The sequence below is a fragment of the Argiope bruennichi genome, chromosome 6 (genome assembly GCF_947563725.1).
Source record: "Argiope bruennichi chromosome 6, qqArgBrue1.1, whole genome shotgun sequence".
NCBI lineage: Eukaryota > Metazoa > Arthropoda > Arachnida > Araneae > Araneidae > Argiope > Argiope bruennichi.
In genome coordinates, this window is record NC_079156.1 from 120,830,854 (window position 1) to 120,850,782 (window position 19,929).

At 27.3% G+C, this 19,929-nt stretch overlaps 1 protein-coding gene across 3 annotated transcripts in view; it reads right to left on the minus strand.

Moving 5' to 3' along the window:
- The window catches only part of LOC129972913 (serine/threonine-protein kinase 26-like), a 67,508-nt gene that overhangs the window by 46,068 nt on the left and 1,511 nt on the right, over positions 1 to 19,929 (minus strand). Inside the window, exons 1-2 of one of the 3 annotated variants that reach the window (XM_056087233.1) lie at positions 11,453 to 11,488; positions 592 to 679 (exon numbers count right to left, since the gene is read on the minus strand). In XM_056087233.1, coding sequence (XP_055943208.1) covers positions 592 to 606 — 15 coding nt within the window. In that variant the 5' untranslated portion in view covers positions 607 to 679; positions 11,453 to 11,488. Of the gene's footprint in view, positions 1 to 591; positions 680 to 11,452; positions 11,569 to 19,929 lie in introns of those variants that run through there. The other 2 variants (XM_056087231.1, XM_056087232.1) reach the window with 2 other exon arrangements.

The window sequence follows — 19,929 nt, forward strand, 5'->3', positions numbered from 1 at the left end:
AAATGTATTCACCAGTGCATGAACTGACATACAAACAGATCGTCCGTCGGTCTGATTTTGTTAAAATTTGATACACATTAATAAATCTAATAATAAAGCCATGAACCAAATTTCATTTCGGTAGTTTGGTGTATGTACTATTGAGTTATGTGTTCACATATACATGCAAGAACAAATTTCACGTTGATAGGTTTTCGACAAAAATATCGTAGCAATTTGTCTAAGTGTAATGAAATATAAAGTACATATCAAATTTCTTCCTAACAGTTTACATTATGTTTCCGCGCTATCGAGTTATTTTTTTTTTTTTTTTTTTACAACCTCGAGATTTTTCAACAACTAAAAGTAGAATTTTTAGACGATTGCAAGAATTTCGATTCGCATAAGTGCAAAAATAATAATAACAATAAAGCCCTTCCCCCCTCAAAATGCTAAACGTACTAGCCTGACAGGATACACTGATTAATACTTTCCCTCACCTCTACGTGGTAACAAGTAATACCTCTCAGGGTAGGTCTATTTCACTTAAAGAGCAAAATAATAATAATAATAAATAAACAATAAAAAATAAATAATAAAAAAAAAGCTTACCTCATTTTGTGCCATTCTGAATTACTGACTAGAATAAAAGAAGAAAGCCCATGTTTTCCACCTCCCTATATCACAATGCTAGAAGTGCCTAAAATAATAGAAAATAAACATCTATTAAAAAACGGGAAAAATCTCAATGCTAGAAAAACAAACGCGTAGATATAAACAGAACTACATGTCCAGAAACACACAGAACCAAACCTCATAATCGCACGTGCTAAGATATAATAATCGATGAAATAAAACAACTTTTAGGAATTCCCGGCGAGCTGGATGCGCTGTTGACTACTGCGCAGGGGGTAAAGAAATCCTGAGGGATTCTCAGAGTCCGGCAGTCGGGATGAATTTATTTATAGAATATAAGCTAAGATGCCCTGGTACTGCCCGGATGTATAATGAAACGAAACAACACAGCCCGGGAGTTTCCAATAAAATGTACAGGTAAAACGCCAATATTAGAATTGAGTTATGAAGGAATTTCTATGTGGTTCTTCTTAAATTAGAAATAAACATCATTAAAATTCTGACATCAATTTAATGTTTAAAAAACAGGATCAACTGTGTAACCATACTTAATCGCTTCAAATAAGTATCAAGCACAGTTTCATTGATCGTATTTGACTCGTTGATCGTATATACTTCGTATTCACTTTAAGGATGATTGAAAATTAAAAATAATTAAGTTATAGTTTAGTGATGCCTTATCTTAGACTTTGCATGTACTTATCGGATACGGACTTATTTAGAACAAATAATATCAAAGACAAAAAATTCAACTTCGCGACAAATACTGACGCTGCTAATTCAAGTTAAATTTAATTTTTCTGCGTTAAAAAAATATTTTTTTCAATTAAAAATTAATTTTAAAATATTGTTTAATCAAGATAAAATTAAAAATCATTATTCAAATTTTTGAAAGCAATCACAATTAAAGAAAAAAAAAGGGCATTTAAATTGCAATTAAGTAACCTTTGCTAAAATTTTCAATAATGACTATTATAAAAACCGAATTTCAAAAAACTGTCAATGCATGTATATTACGGCAAATATTTATAAAAAAAAAATTGCTCCTCCTCTTCATAAACAAGTTGCATTCAAATTATAATTTTTAAAAGGACACGATTAAGATGATAAAATATAATAAATACTAAAAAAAAAAAATGTTTTTAGCTCAAAAATGAATATATACTCGTGTTTGAAAGTTTGGATAAAAACTGCTCAAAGAAAACGAGTTTCGGTAACAATCAACTCAAAAAATATTGAAGAGTGGCCGGAATTAAATTTTCGGCTAAAATACAACAATACTTGGAAGATAAATAAGGAATCAGCAAAAGTGCAGTTAGTTATTTAAAGATATTATCACTAAATGTTGAATTCACAATTGCAGACTTAGAGACAAATTCACAATTCACAAGACAAATTCACATTCATTGAATTCACAATTGCAGACTTACAGACAAATTTACATTCACAGACAAATTCACATTCATTGAATTCACAATTGCAGACTCCATTTTTGCAAAACGTTTGAGTTATACGGTGAATGTCTCGGATGAAACAGTCTCCATGACAAATAAAAATGATTTCATTAGAAAATAACACTTCAAAGCCGGAATCAAAAATAATTGTTACACATGAACATGGATTTCCTAAATTTCATTTCTTCGAAATTATTGTCTTCCTTGTTTTTGAAAAGCGGAAGAGATCATCGAAATATTACCGGTTATTTTACATATGATTGGATTTGCATATGTGTGTATGGAGTTATGAAATGCAGATAATGAATTTTGTAATTTCGGGTCAAAGTTCCACATAAGCTATTTCTGATCATTTTATGTTGTCATGTGATACATCCTGCTCTGAATTCTAGATTTTGAATTATTAATATCCATAACATAAAAGAGTTATCTTGAGAAAATTCTTGTTATTCTGAACCGGGATTAGATGACAAAAAAAAAAAAAATGATTGAATGTCCTTTTCTTCAAACTTTCAAGCCATACCAACGGGAAAATGACTGAATGAGTAAGATTTAACAAGCAACAGGCACATAAACAAGGCAGAGAATGGGTGGAATCGTTTGTTTTAAAATATTTGCTAGTCGCTTTTGGCTACAAGCTGTTCGCCATCTACGTATTTAAAATAATTGGCAAAAAGAATGATTTCCATAATGACAAATACTGTGCCGATTCCGCCACTTTTCATTTCTTTTAAATTAATTTTATCTATGGGTATTTGAAAGTTATATGAATTTTATACCAAATAGGTGGTGTTTTTTTCCCAACTACCGTCAGTTTTCGAGAGAAATTTCAAAAATACTACTTAATAGCTCATTATCTTTTTTGGAAAATCTTTCATAGAGCTTTCCAGACATAATCATTAAATAAAATATCTAATGTACCAATTTTGACTATTTCAATTTCGTTTGAAAGTTCACGATGCCTTGAAGTCTTCTGTCCCCGCTACATCAGTTTTCAAAAAATATCACAAAAAAAATTTAAAAGAACCTCAAAACTCTCCATTTGAACCTACTTCGCCAATTTTCGTCAGTAACTCATTTCGCTTCTTTACAAGAATAGTAAATCAATAAGAATGCTTACCCATTATTATGAAATCCGAATTTAAAAAAGTACTTTCTTTTCATTTGAATGTCAAATGAATTTTGACAACATTCATTTCGTCAAAATTCGTCGACATGAGTGCATTAATGCCATTAATAAAGTCACCGAAGAAGCCTGGTTAATGAGATAATTTTAGTCATGTTAGCTGATTGTGTTAACTACATCTTATCCATCTACTATTCTTATGCTTAGAACAGAATTTTTGGCACACTTCAATAAAATGAAGGAAGGCACAAGAAGTAATTTCAAATATTTTAGGTGGCAAAAATAGAACAAGAATGTGATTATTGAAGTTACGAACATATTATATTTGTTAGCCTTTGTGCATACGCCAAGCAATTTTGATTTCATAAAAAGAAAAAAAAAGTAAAAAGTTTTTTATAAGAAATGTTTATTTCTTTCACTGAGAAAAAAAAAAACTCCACACAAACGAAAAGAGATTTTGGAAAAGAGCAGCAAAAAGTAAAACTTGAGCAATTAAAAAATCCAGAAAAGTGCTTTACTTCCTCAAGCCGAATCACCCTTTACGTAGCAAAATCGTGATACGCGCGGAATTCTAACATGAATAATACTGCGAAGTGTTTAAAATGAGATCGGATGTCACTTATGTAGATGTTGCCAGTATGAACATGTGAAGTTGAATAAGCAGTTATTACACATGTAAACAAAACTTAAGGCTTTGTTCAGATTTCGTCCTTCTATCTTTATTTAGAAAGAAGTAATAGACATTTAAAACAATTGTAATTATTTTGAAAAACCCTATATATAATTCAACATTTCTATAAAAGAACTAACTGATATACCAGGCGCTGCTTGAGTTACAAAACTTTCGTGTACAATATTTTTAACGGAAAAAAAAAAACTTTTGCATAAACAATTATAATATACAAAATTCTTTTTATCGTCTGTTTTTATATGAAATTAGAATATCAATTGGTCCAAACGATTTTTAAAAACCACCGACCGTTAATTTTTTCGATGTCAATAATACCTATTATATTAATACTGCAAATTTTATTTACAAATGTTGAAGTATAAACAGGTTCGTTTTCATTTAAGCGACTGACTTAAATTTAATTTCAAGCATGATTAAATCACTACTGTAAGACCAACAAAATAATTATCAAAGGACGAAGAATTAAAAGAAAAGAGAAATTAAAATAAAGTAGTACTACTCTATCACTATCCACCACTATTTTACCACTGAAAAAAGACAAAATTTTCTTTAATTTCCAATTAAGTGAATATTTAATAATAATATTTATAAATAAAAGCATTCTTCATCATGTTTAATATAAAAAATGTTCAATATTTGGATGAATTCTGTCCAGTTATTTAGAAGGAAATGTGGAACATATATACATACATAGCTACAATGGCTTTTATTTATATCAAGATAACATACAGAGAGAAAGCGATAGACCCCATAAAGGGGGAGGTTAATAACGAAAACGTGATGAGGAGCAACGTAATCAAAAAGCACCACGCAGGAGTGCCGTGATCATCAGTGCTTCGACTTCCGGTCAACTGACGGTATAATAAAAGGCAGCCCATTAATGAACACTCCGATGACCGGATATAGCAAACGGAAATGTAGGCTCACTGCATGGAACGAACCAAGAATATTTTATAGGAGAAGTTAGAGCTAAATCTGGACATTGCGAAACTCCAATCTTAATATTTGTTCCTATAGATTTTATTGAGTCAGTAGGCTCGATCAAATCAGATAAGTCTACAGATCCAATGCATAATATCAGGATTTTTTTTTCCCTATAGCATATTTATACAGATTATTGCACATCTCATAATAAGACATATGTTGCACATCTCATAATTCTGACACAATATAAACTTATACAGAAATTTTAGAAAATAAACTAAAATATTTAAAGTAAAACAATCTGAATATAATAAAAATTTATAAGAAAAAAATCAAAGAGAGAAAAATCAATAAATGAATTATGAGATGTGCATTAATCTGTTCAAATATGCTTCAGAAAACATTCTGACCTTATTATACAGAAATTTTAGAAAATAAACTAAAATATTTAAAGTAAAACAATCTGAATATAATAAAAATTTATAAGAAAAAAATCAAAGAGAGAAAAATCAATAAATGAATTATGAGATGTGCATTAATCTGTTCAAATATGCTTCAGAAAACATTCTGACCTTATTATACAGAAATTTTAGAAAATAAACTAAAATATTTAAAGTAAAACAATCTGAATATAATAAAAATTTATAAGAAAAAAATCAAAGAGAGAAAAATCAATAAATGAATTATGAGATGTGCATTAATCTGTTCAAATATGCTTCAGCAAACATTCTGACCTTATTATACAGAAATTTTAGAAAATAAACTAAAATATTTAAAGTAAAACAATCTGAATATAATAAAAATTTATAAGAAAAAAATCAAAGAGAGAAAAATCAATAAATGAATTATGAGATGTGCATTAATCTGTTCAAATATGCTTCAGCAAACATTCTGACCTTATTATACAGAAATTTTAGAAAATAAACTAAAATATTTAAAGTAAAACAATCTGAATATAATAAAAATTTATAAGAAAAAAATCAAAGAGAGAAAAATCAATAAATGAATTATGAGATGTGCATTAATCTGTTCAAATATGCTTCAGCAAACATTCTGACCTTATTATACAGAAATTTTAGAAAATAAACTAAAATATTTAAAGTAAAACAATCTGAATATAATAAAAATTTATAAGAAAAAAATCAAAGAGAGAAAAATCAATAAATGAATTATGAGATGTGCATTAATCTGTTCAAATATGCTTCAGCAAACATTCTGACCTTATTATACAGAAATTTTAGAAAATAAACTAAAATATTTAAAGTAAAACAATCTATATACATAGTTTAAAATAGTAATTTGATTTATTTTACATTTTAGTATCTCAGATAACCCAATAGCTGTCACGATCTCCATTTTGGAATTTTGGAATTTTACGTACACTACTCGGCGCCACAAAATATAATTGGTACGCCTAACACTTTAGTTTTACTCTATATATATCAGTCGATATTATGTGTAGCAGAAAGTGTGTATTCTGTGCTTCGTTTCTGTAAAAGAAGCGAACAAATTTGGAACGAATGGAATTCGTCTGTAGGTTGAGCGGAATAGAATTCTCATATTTGAAGCATTATATTTTTGATTGGGCTTTTATATTATATTGAAATACAGTACATAAATGTGCAATTTAGAGGTTATAATAACGATATGTTACTTATTCGATCTTTTTTTTTTATTGAAATGAATTTATTTAACATTTTATAATGATACCCTTTTTCAAAAATATCAAATATTTTCAAGACAAAATGTAATTTGAATATAATTATACAGTTACACAGTCTTTTGGCATATACATATATAATTTATCCGGCCAAAAATTTCAAAAAAGAAATAGCAGTTAATGGGTTAATAAAATATAGCAATGAAAATACTAAATATGTGAAAATGTTTGGTGTCGACCGAGATATTAGTATATTTTTGTTACTTATTTGGATAATAGTTTGGATAAATGGAAAAATAATAAATAAATAATGAAGCCCCCCAAATGTTATTTTTTAACAATGACATTCGAATAAATATATTTGAAGAATAATGAACTTGAATAAAAAAAAAAAAGAAAATTCTGGATATAAGTAGCGTAGTAAAAAGGATGTAGGTGACAAAGTGCGTATACTTGTCTCAACCGTCGAAAAAACAAAATAGGGGTTAGTAGGTTATAATCACTTTTAAGTTAAATATAGTGGATAGCGGAAAAAAACTTCCAAGACCTGAACGTCATTTATGCAGAATAAACCATTAACAACAAAAGCAAGCGAAAAAATATATTATGCCTCAGCCACATATCCTCCACTCAATTCTGACAATTTACTGAACATAAAAACGCAACTGAGAATGAACCATGTTATGAATTCCGGATTCATCAAAGTAAACTGTGACTAAGTGTAAGTAATTTACCATGCTTAAAATGTTTTTCGGCAATGTTTTGCAAAAGCAGTTATATCTCAAAATATGAATATTGTAACTGATTTTCAACATCAAACTAACACAAAATCATTAATTAAAAATAAAGAAAATAAAATTTACAAAAATCTTAACCTCGTACATATAACAATAGAAAGTTAACAACACAGTCTATAAAAATTATACGATATTAAACCATTTAAATGTCATTAACAAGCCGTAAACTATAACAAAAAAGAAATTCAGAAAGTTACAAATTTCCTGACATAATTTTTTAGCCTCATGAGAATAGTTTAGAACTGAAAATAATTCTCCATTCGGAGAATTCCAAACTTCTTAACATATCAATTTTTATAGGTGTTAATCTATACTTATAATAAAGCTCAATGTGTGTGTGTGTGTGTGTGTGTTGGCGCTCTACAGGCCAGACCGTTTGACATACAGCTACCAAATTTGGTACATGTACACCTTGGAGGTTGGGAATGTGCACCTGGGGTTCCTTTTTTCGAATTTTAATTATTAATTAAAAACTAACTTTCCCGCCAAAAAAATCTTTCATTTTCCCCACCGCCAACTTTTCCGCCAAAAAAATCTTCCATTTTCTCCACCGCCAAACGAGAAAGGCTTCAGTTTTTTTTTCTCCCAACAGTAATGAGGCTGGGGTTAAAATTTTTCGGCGGATTATTTCAATCGATTCTGTTTATTTTCTTAATGTTTGATGCATTTAAAATTAAACATTGTTAATGAATCGATCTTTCAGATTCATTCTGAAGTACTTTTGAATTAAAATAAAACAGAATAAAAGAAATTAAAAATTTCTAATCCTCATAGCGTTACCCCAACTGGCGTAGAAAAAATCACGTATTTGCGTTACGTAACCGGCGAAGAAAATTCACGCATGCGCATTCTGTTCTGATGGTTGCCATGACAACGTTATCAATGGGTGATTTAAATTATTTTTGGGTTAGTTGTATGCTTTTGTAAGTAAATTGTATTTATGTTAGTTATATATTTTTTGTATATGCTTATAGTTTTAAGTACATCGTTTTTTAAGTAGTTTTTTTAAAACCTGTTTTCGACCGTTTATTTTAAACGATTCGTTTTATTTTCTTAGTGTTTGATGCATTTAAATTTAAACATTGTTAATTTATCGATCTGCTCATAATGAATCTAAGAAAATTTTGTTGACCAACTCTTGAGATATTACATAAATTAAAAAAGATATTCTTTAGTGCCCATAAAGTTAAAACGCTGAGTGACTCTATTTTCAGTAATCAGATTATAAAAAAAAAAAATGCTTTGTTTCAGTAAAAATTATTATTATATTAATTGAAGATTAATTCTTTCCACTTTAATTTAAAGCATAAATTCTACGGGTGCTAACAGAAAATGAGAGAGATACATATTACGTTATGACTGAAGGCCTTTATAATATTATGAATGAAGTATATGATAATCAAAATTTGAAGTTTTAAAATATTTTGATGAAGAAGCTATTAAAGTAGAAATTGCATAAAATATTTAATTATTAAAATTTTAACGAACATTAAGATTGGCGAACCGGCTGGTCGCCAAAGGCGGCTAGTAAGGTATCAGGAACTAAAAGGAAAAGAATTCCTCATTCTGAAGTATTTAAATTATTCAATACAAATATTTCATATCATAAAAATCATAAAGAACTAATAGAAAAAGAAATTTAGATGCTTTCGAACTTCTTAATCTTAATCTAGGCCAACATGAATCAAGACAAAATCACAAAATGGCATCCCTCCATCACCTACAGATTTTTTCACAAATGCGAGACAGTAATGTGAAATATAGAATAAAAAAATGGCGATCTGCTTTGATATTTAACTGATATGTTTCCCAATTTATCGGAAGGTAAATTCAAAAAAGACCTGTTTGTCGGCCCAGATATTAATAAAGAATTGTGAAGAAAAAATGAAATCAGGCGGAGAAAATCATAGTTCAGTTTCAAAGACATCAATCATAAACTTATAAAGAATTATAAATTAATAACAGAGGAGGAAAAGTTATTAAATTATAAAGAACTGGATTGTAGCACGAACATGAGGTGTGTGTTCTCCTTTTGCGTCATTACATAATTCTACTAATGCGTTTTCACAGCAATTCTTCCTTTGTATTCTTGTTTGCATTATTTTTTAATATACATAAATATGAGTCATTTGGATATTGAAATAAATTGTTTGGTTTAGAAAAAGCAACTTTACTTTACTTGCCTTTATTCGAATTTGAGCGAATGTCTTATATTTTCTTTTATGCATCGTTAAATCGCAAACTCCCAAAATTTTTACCACTCAAATTTTTATAATTAATTACAAAATTATTTCTTTTAATAGCTGATAGAAAATGTGGTTATGTGAAAATGCAAAAACTTTCTTCAAATAAAAAAAAATCTATTCCTATCCAGAAAATTTTCTTTAATGGTATACTGTGTAGAAACAGAATAAGACATTTTACCATAATATAAAATCAAGAGAAAAAAATATCAAGGATACTGGAATGTCAATCAATTTCAAAATCATACGAGCACAAGCCTTCCTTCGAAGTAGAAAAAGTAAAATTAAGTTGTATAATCTTCATAACCTAATTTCTTTCGCTTTTATAATTATTTAATTGATTTTTCAATAACATTTGTAACTAAATTTATTTTAAATAATGAATATCTGCTTTTAAAAATATCTGATTCTACACTTTTAGATTCGTTAAAAATTTCTAAAATGATACAGAAAAATTTATACTATTTTTGAACAACCCAGTATTACAAATATCAAATAATTTAAATACATTTAGACGAACCCAAACAAAAAGAAGAACAAAATTATATGCTCGTGTAATTTTATCTTAAAAGAAACATAAAAAAAGATTTTAAAAAATTTAGATTTCTTAGCATAACTATTTCCGCAATTATTTATACATAAAAAAAAAGATTCTAAATTTTAAAAAAAAACTTATGGATTTAAATAGTTCACCTTATAAAAATCAAAAATAAAAATAAACTCTTCATCAATATAACTTCTTTTTAACCTTGCAAAAACCGTATAGAACTGAAAGAATAAAGCAAATCCCTATTCAAGGAATTCCAAAGATTTTAAAATAATTATTTCAGCAGCTATAAAGAACAACAAAAAAAATCCTCATTCAAAAAGATTCAAATTGTTTTACAAAAGAATTTCATTACATAAAAAAATTATAAAAGCAGTAAAAAAGATTCTTCATTTAGGAAATATCGAACTTCTTAATCTAGATATTTCTATAGCCGTTAAGCAGTTAAACAAAACAAAAAAAAATTACCCATTCAGAAAGATTTAAACTGTCTAATATAAATACTATATCTTAAAAAATTGATAGAAAAAGAAATTCAGATGGTTTCAAACTTCTTATCAGAACAATTTCACCTAATAAGAATCATAAAAGACAAAGTAAAAAGAAATTCATATGGTTTCAAACTTCTTAACATGAATATTTCTACATCCATTGATAAACAATAAATATATATAAAAAAACAATCAGAAAAAAAATTCTTCATTCAGAAACTTCAAAGTTTTTTTTAAAAATCATTCTTTTATTTTATAAGATTCGCTTAGAATTGAAAGAATACAAACTTCCTTTTGCTTAGAGAATTCCAAACTCTTCAAAAAACTACTTTTATAATTATTAATAAGCTATAAAAGACAAAAAGAAGAAAGGTTCGAAATACTTCACATAAATATCTCGTTTTATAAAAAAAAATCATAAAACATACTAAAAGGAATATTTCAAATTTCGTAATCGAACCCTTTCTATAATCATTAAAAATCTTAATAAAAAGAAATCTTGCATTCAAAATTCTTAACATAAATAACTCACTTTATAAGAATAATTAGAAACTGAAAGAAGAACGAAATCCATCATTCAGAGAATTCCAAGTTCTTAACATAATTATTTTTATAGCCATTAATAAAAATTTCACAATTTCTATAGACATCAAAAATATTAATAAAAATAATTCTTACATTCAGAAAGTTTTAAAACTCTTAGTATAAATATCTCACTTTATAAGAATAATTTGAAATTGAAAAAAAAAAATTCCACCATTCAGAGAATTCCAAGTTTTCTGTTGCCATTAACAAGACGTACAAAACGAAAAGAAACAGAAAAGCTTCTATTCAGAAACTTTCTACAAGATTATTCATCACATAAAAAAATCGTTTGCTTTTACATAATACATCTTCTTCTTACCAATGAAAAAAAATCGGTGCAACTTACTCAATAATAATACGGAACTGTACGAACGCGGCACTTTTTTCCCCAAGCACCATTCACAAGCTCTTTTCAGCCGCTTCTGCCAAAAGCGCGGTTTCGGAAACGTCAAAATGGAAACAACAGCACCGCTCGACAGTCATTCGACGGCATTAATGACTAAACCTTCGTTGTACGCATCAATGACCCAAACATTGCTTATCAGATGATAAACCGCTGGCATAACAAATGACAGCTTTCGTTAAATTTGCTCACTCAACAGTTTAGAATGACCAACAAACGGAAAATGTGGAACAGCTGCAATCAAAGTGCAATTAGTCTAAAAACAGAATTGGAAAAATTTCTTTTCAAGTTAAACCCGGAAAATATAGAATACATAATACTTATTTAACTTCACGGCAATTAAGTTTTCACCCACAAGTGATATCTCATTCGAATGACTTATTTTGTTTTGAGTTTGTGTTGCTGTTTTGACAACTTAGGATATTTGTGGATTCTTCATACTTTTTTAATGTAATAACACTTATGAATAACTTAATTTTGGTTTTTAAATTTAAAAATAAAATAATTAATTTACACAGGACGATGATAGGTCAAATCAATCAAGTAGTTCATATTATTTATATGGAATATATTCATTCATTTACTTATTTATTTATCCTCCAATGAAAGGTCCGAATTATTCCAATTTTTTCAACATTCTAAATGAAATTAGAAACTTCATAACCGAAGTAGTTCAGTTAAAATAATCATAAGATAAAACTCAATGTGTGTGTCTGTATGTGTGTGTGTGTGTGTGTTGGCTCTCTACAGGCCAGACCGCTTGACCTACAGCTACCAAATTTGGTACATGTATACCTTGGATGTCGGGAACGTGCACCTGGTTCCCTTTTTTTTGAATTTTTAATTAGAATTTTAATTATTAATTAAAAACTCACTTTCCCGCCAAAAAAAATTTATTTCTCCACCGCCAAATGAGTAAGGTTTCAGTTTTTTTTCCTCACACTAATGAGGCTAGGGTTAAAATTTTTCGGCCGATTATTTCAAACGATTCTGTTTATTTTCTTAATGTTTGATGCATTTAAAATTAAACATTATTAATTAATCGATCTTTCAGATTCATTCTGAAGTACATTTGAATTAAAATAAAACAGAATAAAGAAAAATAAAAGTTTCTAATCTGCATAGCGTTACCCGAACTGGGGTAAAAAAATTCGCGCATTTGCGTTACCGTAACTGGCGTTGAAAATTCAAGCATGCGCATTGTGTTCTGACTGTTGACAACGGATTCGGACGATTTAAATTATTTTTTTAGGTTAGTTGTGTGCTTTCGTAATTAAATTGAATTTATGTTAGTTATATATTTTTTTGTATTTGCATTTGCTTATAGTTTTAAGTATATCATTTTTTAAGTAGTTTATTTCAACCTGTTTTTCCGATTATTTTAAACGATTCTGTTTATTTTCTTAGTGTTTGATGCATTTAAAATTAAACATTGTTAATGAATCGATCTGTTCATGATGAATCTGAGAAAATTTTGTAGTCAAATTCTTGAGATATTACATAAATTAAGATATATATTCTTTAGGGCCCATAAAGTTTAAACGCTCAGTGACTCTGTTTCCAGTAATCATATTATAAAAAAATGCTTTGTTTCAGTAAAAAATATTATTATATTAATTGCAGATACATCCTTTCCACTTTAATTTAAAGCATAAATTCTACGGGAGCTAACAGAAACTTAGAGAGATACATATTACGTTATGACTGAAGGCCTTTATAATATTATGAGTGAATTATATGACTATCAAAATTTGAAATTTTAAAATAGTTTGATGAAGAACTTAATAAAGTAGGAATTGCATAAAATATTTAATTATTAAAATTTTAACAAATATTAAGATTGGCGAACCACCTGGGCGCCAAAGGCGGCTAGTCATCAATAAAATTAAAATTCTTAGAGACAGATTTTTATTAGTTTATTAAAAAGTGGTAAGTAAATTTTTTTATCATAAAAAAGAAATTAAAACAAGTTATGCATTAAACAGGGTAAAATTAAACCATGATGAATAATATGTGAAAAAAAATTTAAAACATGCATTAAAAATTAAAGCAAAGTGTAATAAGTATTTATACATATTATCATTGTAAATCTGTTGTCATTATTAATGCATTATCCTTGTTATGTATCTTTATTTACAATTTACTTTAAATATTTTAGATTAAAGAATCTAAAATAAGATTTTATTTTAGATCTTGCAGTCTTTAATTTATAATTAATCACTGTAAATACGATGAAATTTTGAAATCGAATTTTGATATCGATTTTTCTCTTTCATTTTCTGAAATGCATAAGTTTTGTAATTATATATACTTATGTACTTTCGAATTATCAAGTACTAATTTAATATTTTCAGAAAACGATATATATAATTACAATATATATTGCACTCTCGGAACTTAAACTTGTATAACGATAGAGGGCGCTTTAAAGCAATCTGTTTTGCATTATCTTATGAACAAAATAACTTTTTAGTAGATTAATTTTTATTCACTTAGGACCACCATATAATATATTACAGCGAGAGAGAGTCAAAGATTTCGATCTAGTTCTTACATGGATAGTCCAATTAAAAGGGAAAATCGAAATAGTTGAGAGGAATTTAAATTTTCCTATTCTCTTAATTCTCTTACTATTGAAAATAGAAAAATAATTCAAACTAGATTAATTATTACCTCATCATTACAAACAACTTTTGTACTGAAATTTTTTCGATTACCATAATTGTTTAGAAGTTAAAAGCCGAAAAGTTATTTTCAACTCTAGTTACCATTGCTTTTTACCTTCAACGTATGACACCTTATTAGCTTTTCATCTCATAACCCAAATCTTTGTAAAAAAATTATAAACTTAACTGATGGCGGTGTGAATTTTTTCTTTCCTTATGACTCTGAACAAAGGAGATCTCCCATCACCTTTCAGCTTTCTAAGGAGATTCTTTTCTTTATTTCAAGTTTATATATAGTAAAGCGTATCAACAGATGTTTTAAGAGCATTAGTTGCGATAAATAAATTACGCAAATTGGTTAAATTTTTTTGTTCAGATTATAAGGAAAAAAAGTATCATCACTCTCCGCTAATTACGGCTGCATTTTTTGTAAAAGGTTTAAACAATAAAGATGAAAGTAAGAGGGAGAGAATGTAACTGGTGGTAGTTTCTCAATGAGATGTCACAAGTTAAAAAGCGGCCGATGTTAAAGGTTATAAAATAATTTTCCCATCTCCGAACTTTTTAATAATTACAGCTATTAAGGAACCTTTTGTAGAAAAATTATTCATTATTTAGAGGTCATAATTTATTATCTTTCTAACTTCAATAGTAAACAAATTATGGGAAAGTAAAAGTTTCACTTCTGGCCCATCATGTTTATCTCCTTTGAGATGGCGCCTATCTATAAACTCGACAGAGAACACCCTCATTGCAGCAAATTACTCCTCAAATCGAATCAAAATTACTTTAATCTTCCAGTCAAAACAAACATGGAACAAACTGCTGAAAAGCGCCATCTAGCGCTTCAGATGTCGAATTCTTAGAATAAACTGTATGGCAATTTGTGTTTGTCTAGCTGTGTTCAGTTATCTCCATATGTAAAATACCAATAGTATTGAAATACTAAACAATTTAATTAATCATTTACTGTTTCAAGCATTATTTTTAAAGACTAAAAATTAAAAACATACACAATAAAAATAATTTGAGTCTTTCGCTTAAAATACAGCTTTACAATCGCATTCTAAGCAATAAATAATAAGTCTGTCTGTTAGATATTATATAACTCCCTTAATATTCCGATTTCTAAAAATGAAAAATAAAATCGAAAAATATTTTAAAAATTTGAAAAATAATTCAAATTTCTTGAATGAAAACGATAAGGAAACTGATACGATCATAAATATTATATGCATGACAAATTTTACTTCGAAGGAAGGCTACTTCGTTGCAAGATCGAACAATTCAATAAAAATAAAACAATAGCAGATTTACCGATAATCTAATAATATAAACAAAGATTTAAAATGTACGTCCACTATAAAATCTGCAAATCACATTAAATAATCTTCAATCTTCTTCAACCATAAACAAATAAAATTTTGTTTGTTTATGGTTGAACGATTTTGAAATATTAACTTATCATAGAATCTTTTTGTGTCTTATCTTCTCTACTATTTAACTGTTCTTTTTTTACATTAGAAGGTCATTGTGTAAGAAGGACGTAAAGAGTGTGGAAAGATTGTTTTAAAAAGTATTTTTCATACATTCATGAAAAATATGTTACATTTTTAAGTTTCGTAATGATTTTATACGGAAACATATTCTTATAAAAACATTTAAAAGAACTGCTACAGGATTTTTTTCTTTAAAAAGAATAAGGTGAAGTTTGCATGCTAAACAAATAGATAAAATAATATTAGAAACTGTAACTTCTTTCTAAAAATATAACATAAAATTTATCTGTTGATATTTCGAATATTTTACAAGAAACCTTTTTATAAGAAAGTGAAATCTTAAATCTTCTAATCTTTTTCAACAACAATTGTAAAAAAATTCGAACAGTTATACGTTGCATTTATTTTTTAACTGCATTCAGTTAAAAACGTTTTTAACAAGGATTTAGAAGAAAAAGAAGAAAAAAAAATTGACAGTAAAATAGTGTTCTTAGAATTCGAAGCAAAACAGCCAATAGTGTTCGTTGGACTTCATAACTTTCGTTTCCCACAATTCTATTAAATGATTATTTAGCGCTGTTTCAGAGCTCAATTTCCCTTTCGTTTAATCATTAAAATAAACAAGGATTAATCGGACATTTGATCTTACCGATTAATATAGCAGTTGACAAAAATAGACACTACATTCTTGAAAACAAGGATCAAAATGCAGAAATATTACTAAGCTCTTTGACCACACAATATTTGTTCAAGCTAAACTAACATTTTTCCAGTTACTTAAAAGCTTTTTCCAGAACCAAGAATTCTTAAATTATGCTTGAAGAATTCAAATGGAAGAATCTTGAATTCAGCAAAACTTTAAAAGATGGTGTTTTTGATAAATTCATTAATATTTAGAATATAAAAAAAAAAATGGGATTTTAATTTTAAGTTAAAAAATAATTAATAATCTAGTTAAATTATGATTTTTTTATAAATCAACTCTAGAAAAATAGTGAAAAATGTATTAGAAAGAAACACGATTCGAATCCATTTCAATGATAATTCCATAAAACTACAATCAATATTTTAAATTTAGGCATTGTATACTGATATTATGTTCTTTTCCATAAAAAGAAATTCCTAGATATTAGCAGCTCCCAATTACATGGAGTTGAAATCCCTTATAGCAGTATATTTTCTCTTATTTAGCTAAAAGCTATGCACACACAAAGAAGAAGAAAAAATTCAACCCTGATCTACGGAAATTGAATTAAGACCAGTTTCTATGGCAACCGCCGTGCGCAGATGTTATCCAGGAACACTTTCTCCTGATAAATAAACACTATTCGATTGCTAGTGTAATGGACTCTTCTGCATAGTGTAATCACACGCAAAATATAAAATATAGCAGATTTTATTTTCAAACGAGGCAAGTGCTATTTTGGTTTCAATTCTTTTATCCAAATTGAAATCTTCATAAAGACGAATAAGGGAAAAAAAAAAAAGAAAAAAAAAAACCTAACAATTCTTTATTGTATCAAATTCCAATATACTATAAAAATATATTGTTTTCTTATTTTCTTTTAAAAAAGCTTCTAAATTTCCTGTCTAGATTTAAAAATATTTAATAGTTCGATTACACTTAATGCTTACGTAACATAAGAATTTCAGAAAGAAAATTGATAATTCACACTTTTTCAACAATTTCTTTAATGGGAAAATAGGACATTATTTTCTATGCCTATTGTGAGTTTGCAAGTAGAATTCGCAAAAGTTCTGCATGTTAATACAAATGTATTTAAATTATATAAAAAAATTCATCCATCATAGAAAAAAACATTTTAATAAATTAAAAATTAATAATTCAAATAGAAAGCTTTCATCTAGTAAATATTTTAAAATTTCTAAAAAGAATATAGCTGCATTTATAATATATAAACCCAAATCGTCAATTAATAACATTTATCATCATCCTCAAATTTTAAAAATTACTAACTACAATAAGAATAAGCCAATGAAATATGTAATACTGGGCAGAGTTAAAAATACATATCTTTTGGCCTGCATCATTATCAGACAGGAAAATTTCAATTTCTATTCGATTTTGCCGTCAAGTAATTCAGACAGGCTTAAAATAAAATGTTTAAATTAACTGATTAACCTTGAGAAAACATCTCTAAGCCTGAATGAAAATTAGTATTGGGATCATAATTCTATTCACAATTTTAAATCTTTATTTACATTTTATTATTGTCATCACTGTCATGTTTACATTTTTTACATTATGGAATCATAAGCGCCATTTTATTTGCATTATTTATGGTGGATTGTAGCAAAAAATGTCTGCAGTTTTTTAAATTATTTTTCTTGTTGATTACTGAAGACTATTGTCAATATTTTCTTTCGCTTTTTTTTATTTTATTTTTGTATCCGGAATTGCACTTTTTTTCTGCTTAAATATCACTAATTTTTTTTTTCAATCCGATTTTAGTGCTTAATTTTGAATCAAGTGTTCGTGGACATTATGAAAGAAAAAAAAAAGAAAGAAAGAAAGATCCTACTGCAAGGAACAGAACTAACAAAATTTTTTAAGTTGCTATATATTTACGCCTAAAAGGTAGGACAAATACTATTTATTTATTTAATTTCATAAGCTTTGTGTCAATGTACGTGAAATTTTCTACTAGTTTTTGTTTGTAATTTGTGACAATCATATCTGAGATTTGTTAAGAGAATAATAACCTGTCCAGATAGGCATATATTCTAGTAGTTTAAAACACTGCGTACCTTATTTGCACTTAATAAATCGATCACAGGTAAAAATTATTGCAAACCTTAGATTTCGTTTAAAATAAAATATCACAAAGATATTCATTGTCTTTAATAGGAATCTAAATATTGTTCTTCCTCATTAACACTAAATTAAAAATAAACATTTAACACTAAATTAAAAATAAGAAACAGGTTGAATTGTTGATGCTGTTTGTTTATTTGATAATCGTCCTTTTGCAATATAACATCATAATTACTTTGGGTTATCGACAACGATGATGGCGAGATGGCATCTCACTCTCCAAACTTCCGTTAAGCATCGCGAAGACACGTGACTGATTTATCGTTCAGTGGCCGCAAATCCAACACAACGTTCACAGAATCATAACTTGAACTTATAGATCTTTCATATCCAAATCACGCCTCAGACATCTGACCGGATTATTTAAATATAAGAGAATTTTACAGTTGAAACTGTTATAATATAAATTTATTTTTCTCTAAAATATTGAGTAATTGCAAAATAAATTAATTTACTTCTCCTTGTTCTCAAATTTACTCAACAAAATTTACATTTAATAAAAAAATTTATTTTATTTATAGCCTTTTATAATCATAGTCAATGGAATGAATAATAATTTCAAATTTACAAGAAAGAAATAAGCTCAAGTACAAAAGTGGTATTTCAAAGATTAATGCAAAAAATTTCTTTCTGATGAACTTTGTAATGCTTTTATTTATAAAATATTGCCACTATTGAAAAGAATATGCCAATATTGAAAAGAATAATGATAAAATATTACATTAATCTATTGGATTTTTCGAATAAGCAATATTTCAAGCAAAATGAAAGCAGATCAAATTGAACAAAGATTGGGAAAAACCTAATCTATAAGGTACTATTAAGCAATTTAAAACCAAACTATTTTCTTTGAAATAAATTAATGCTGTTTACATGAAACATTCTCAAAACTTATTACTGAAAATTAAAATTTATTTCAAACTTACATTTACTTTTTACATGAAAAAAAAAAAAAAAAAAAAAAACCCATCAAAAGTTACTTTTATGTTACACTCAACTTTGAAATACTTAATACATAGAAAATGCATAAGTACAGACAATAAAAGGAATTAATAGTCTATGCCGATTAATTGCACATTAAATACTGTTTTATCAAGTAAATTTTAAATGAAATTAACCTTTAAAAGATTGAGTATGAATGCAAAGTTCAAGAATGTTTTCTCAGAAAATATGAATGCAATATTCATGCAGTGAATCTTATAATAGAAAGATGTAAATAAATCTTTTCAAAAAGGTTTTTCAATAATTTTTTAAAAAGTAGTTTTTCTTGCGATCCAATATTCCTATTATTAATGATCTAAGTCAGACAAAAAAAAAAAGAAAATTTCTATTACAAAACTAAATGTTATTGTATTTTTATTTAAAAATTAAAAGCAAAACATCAATGGAATC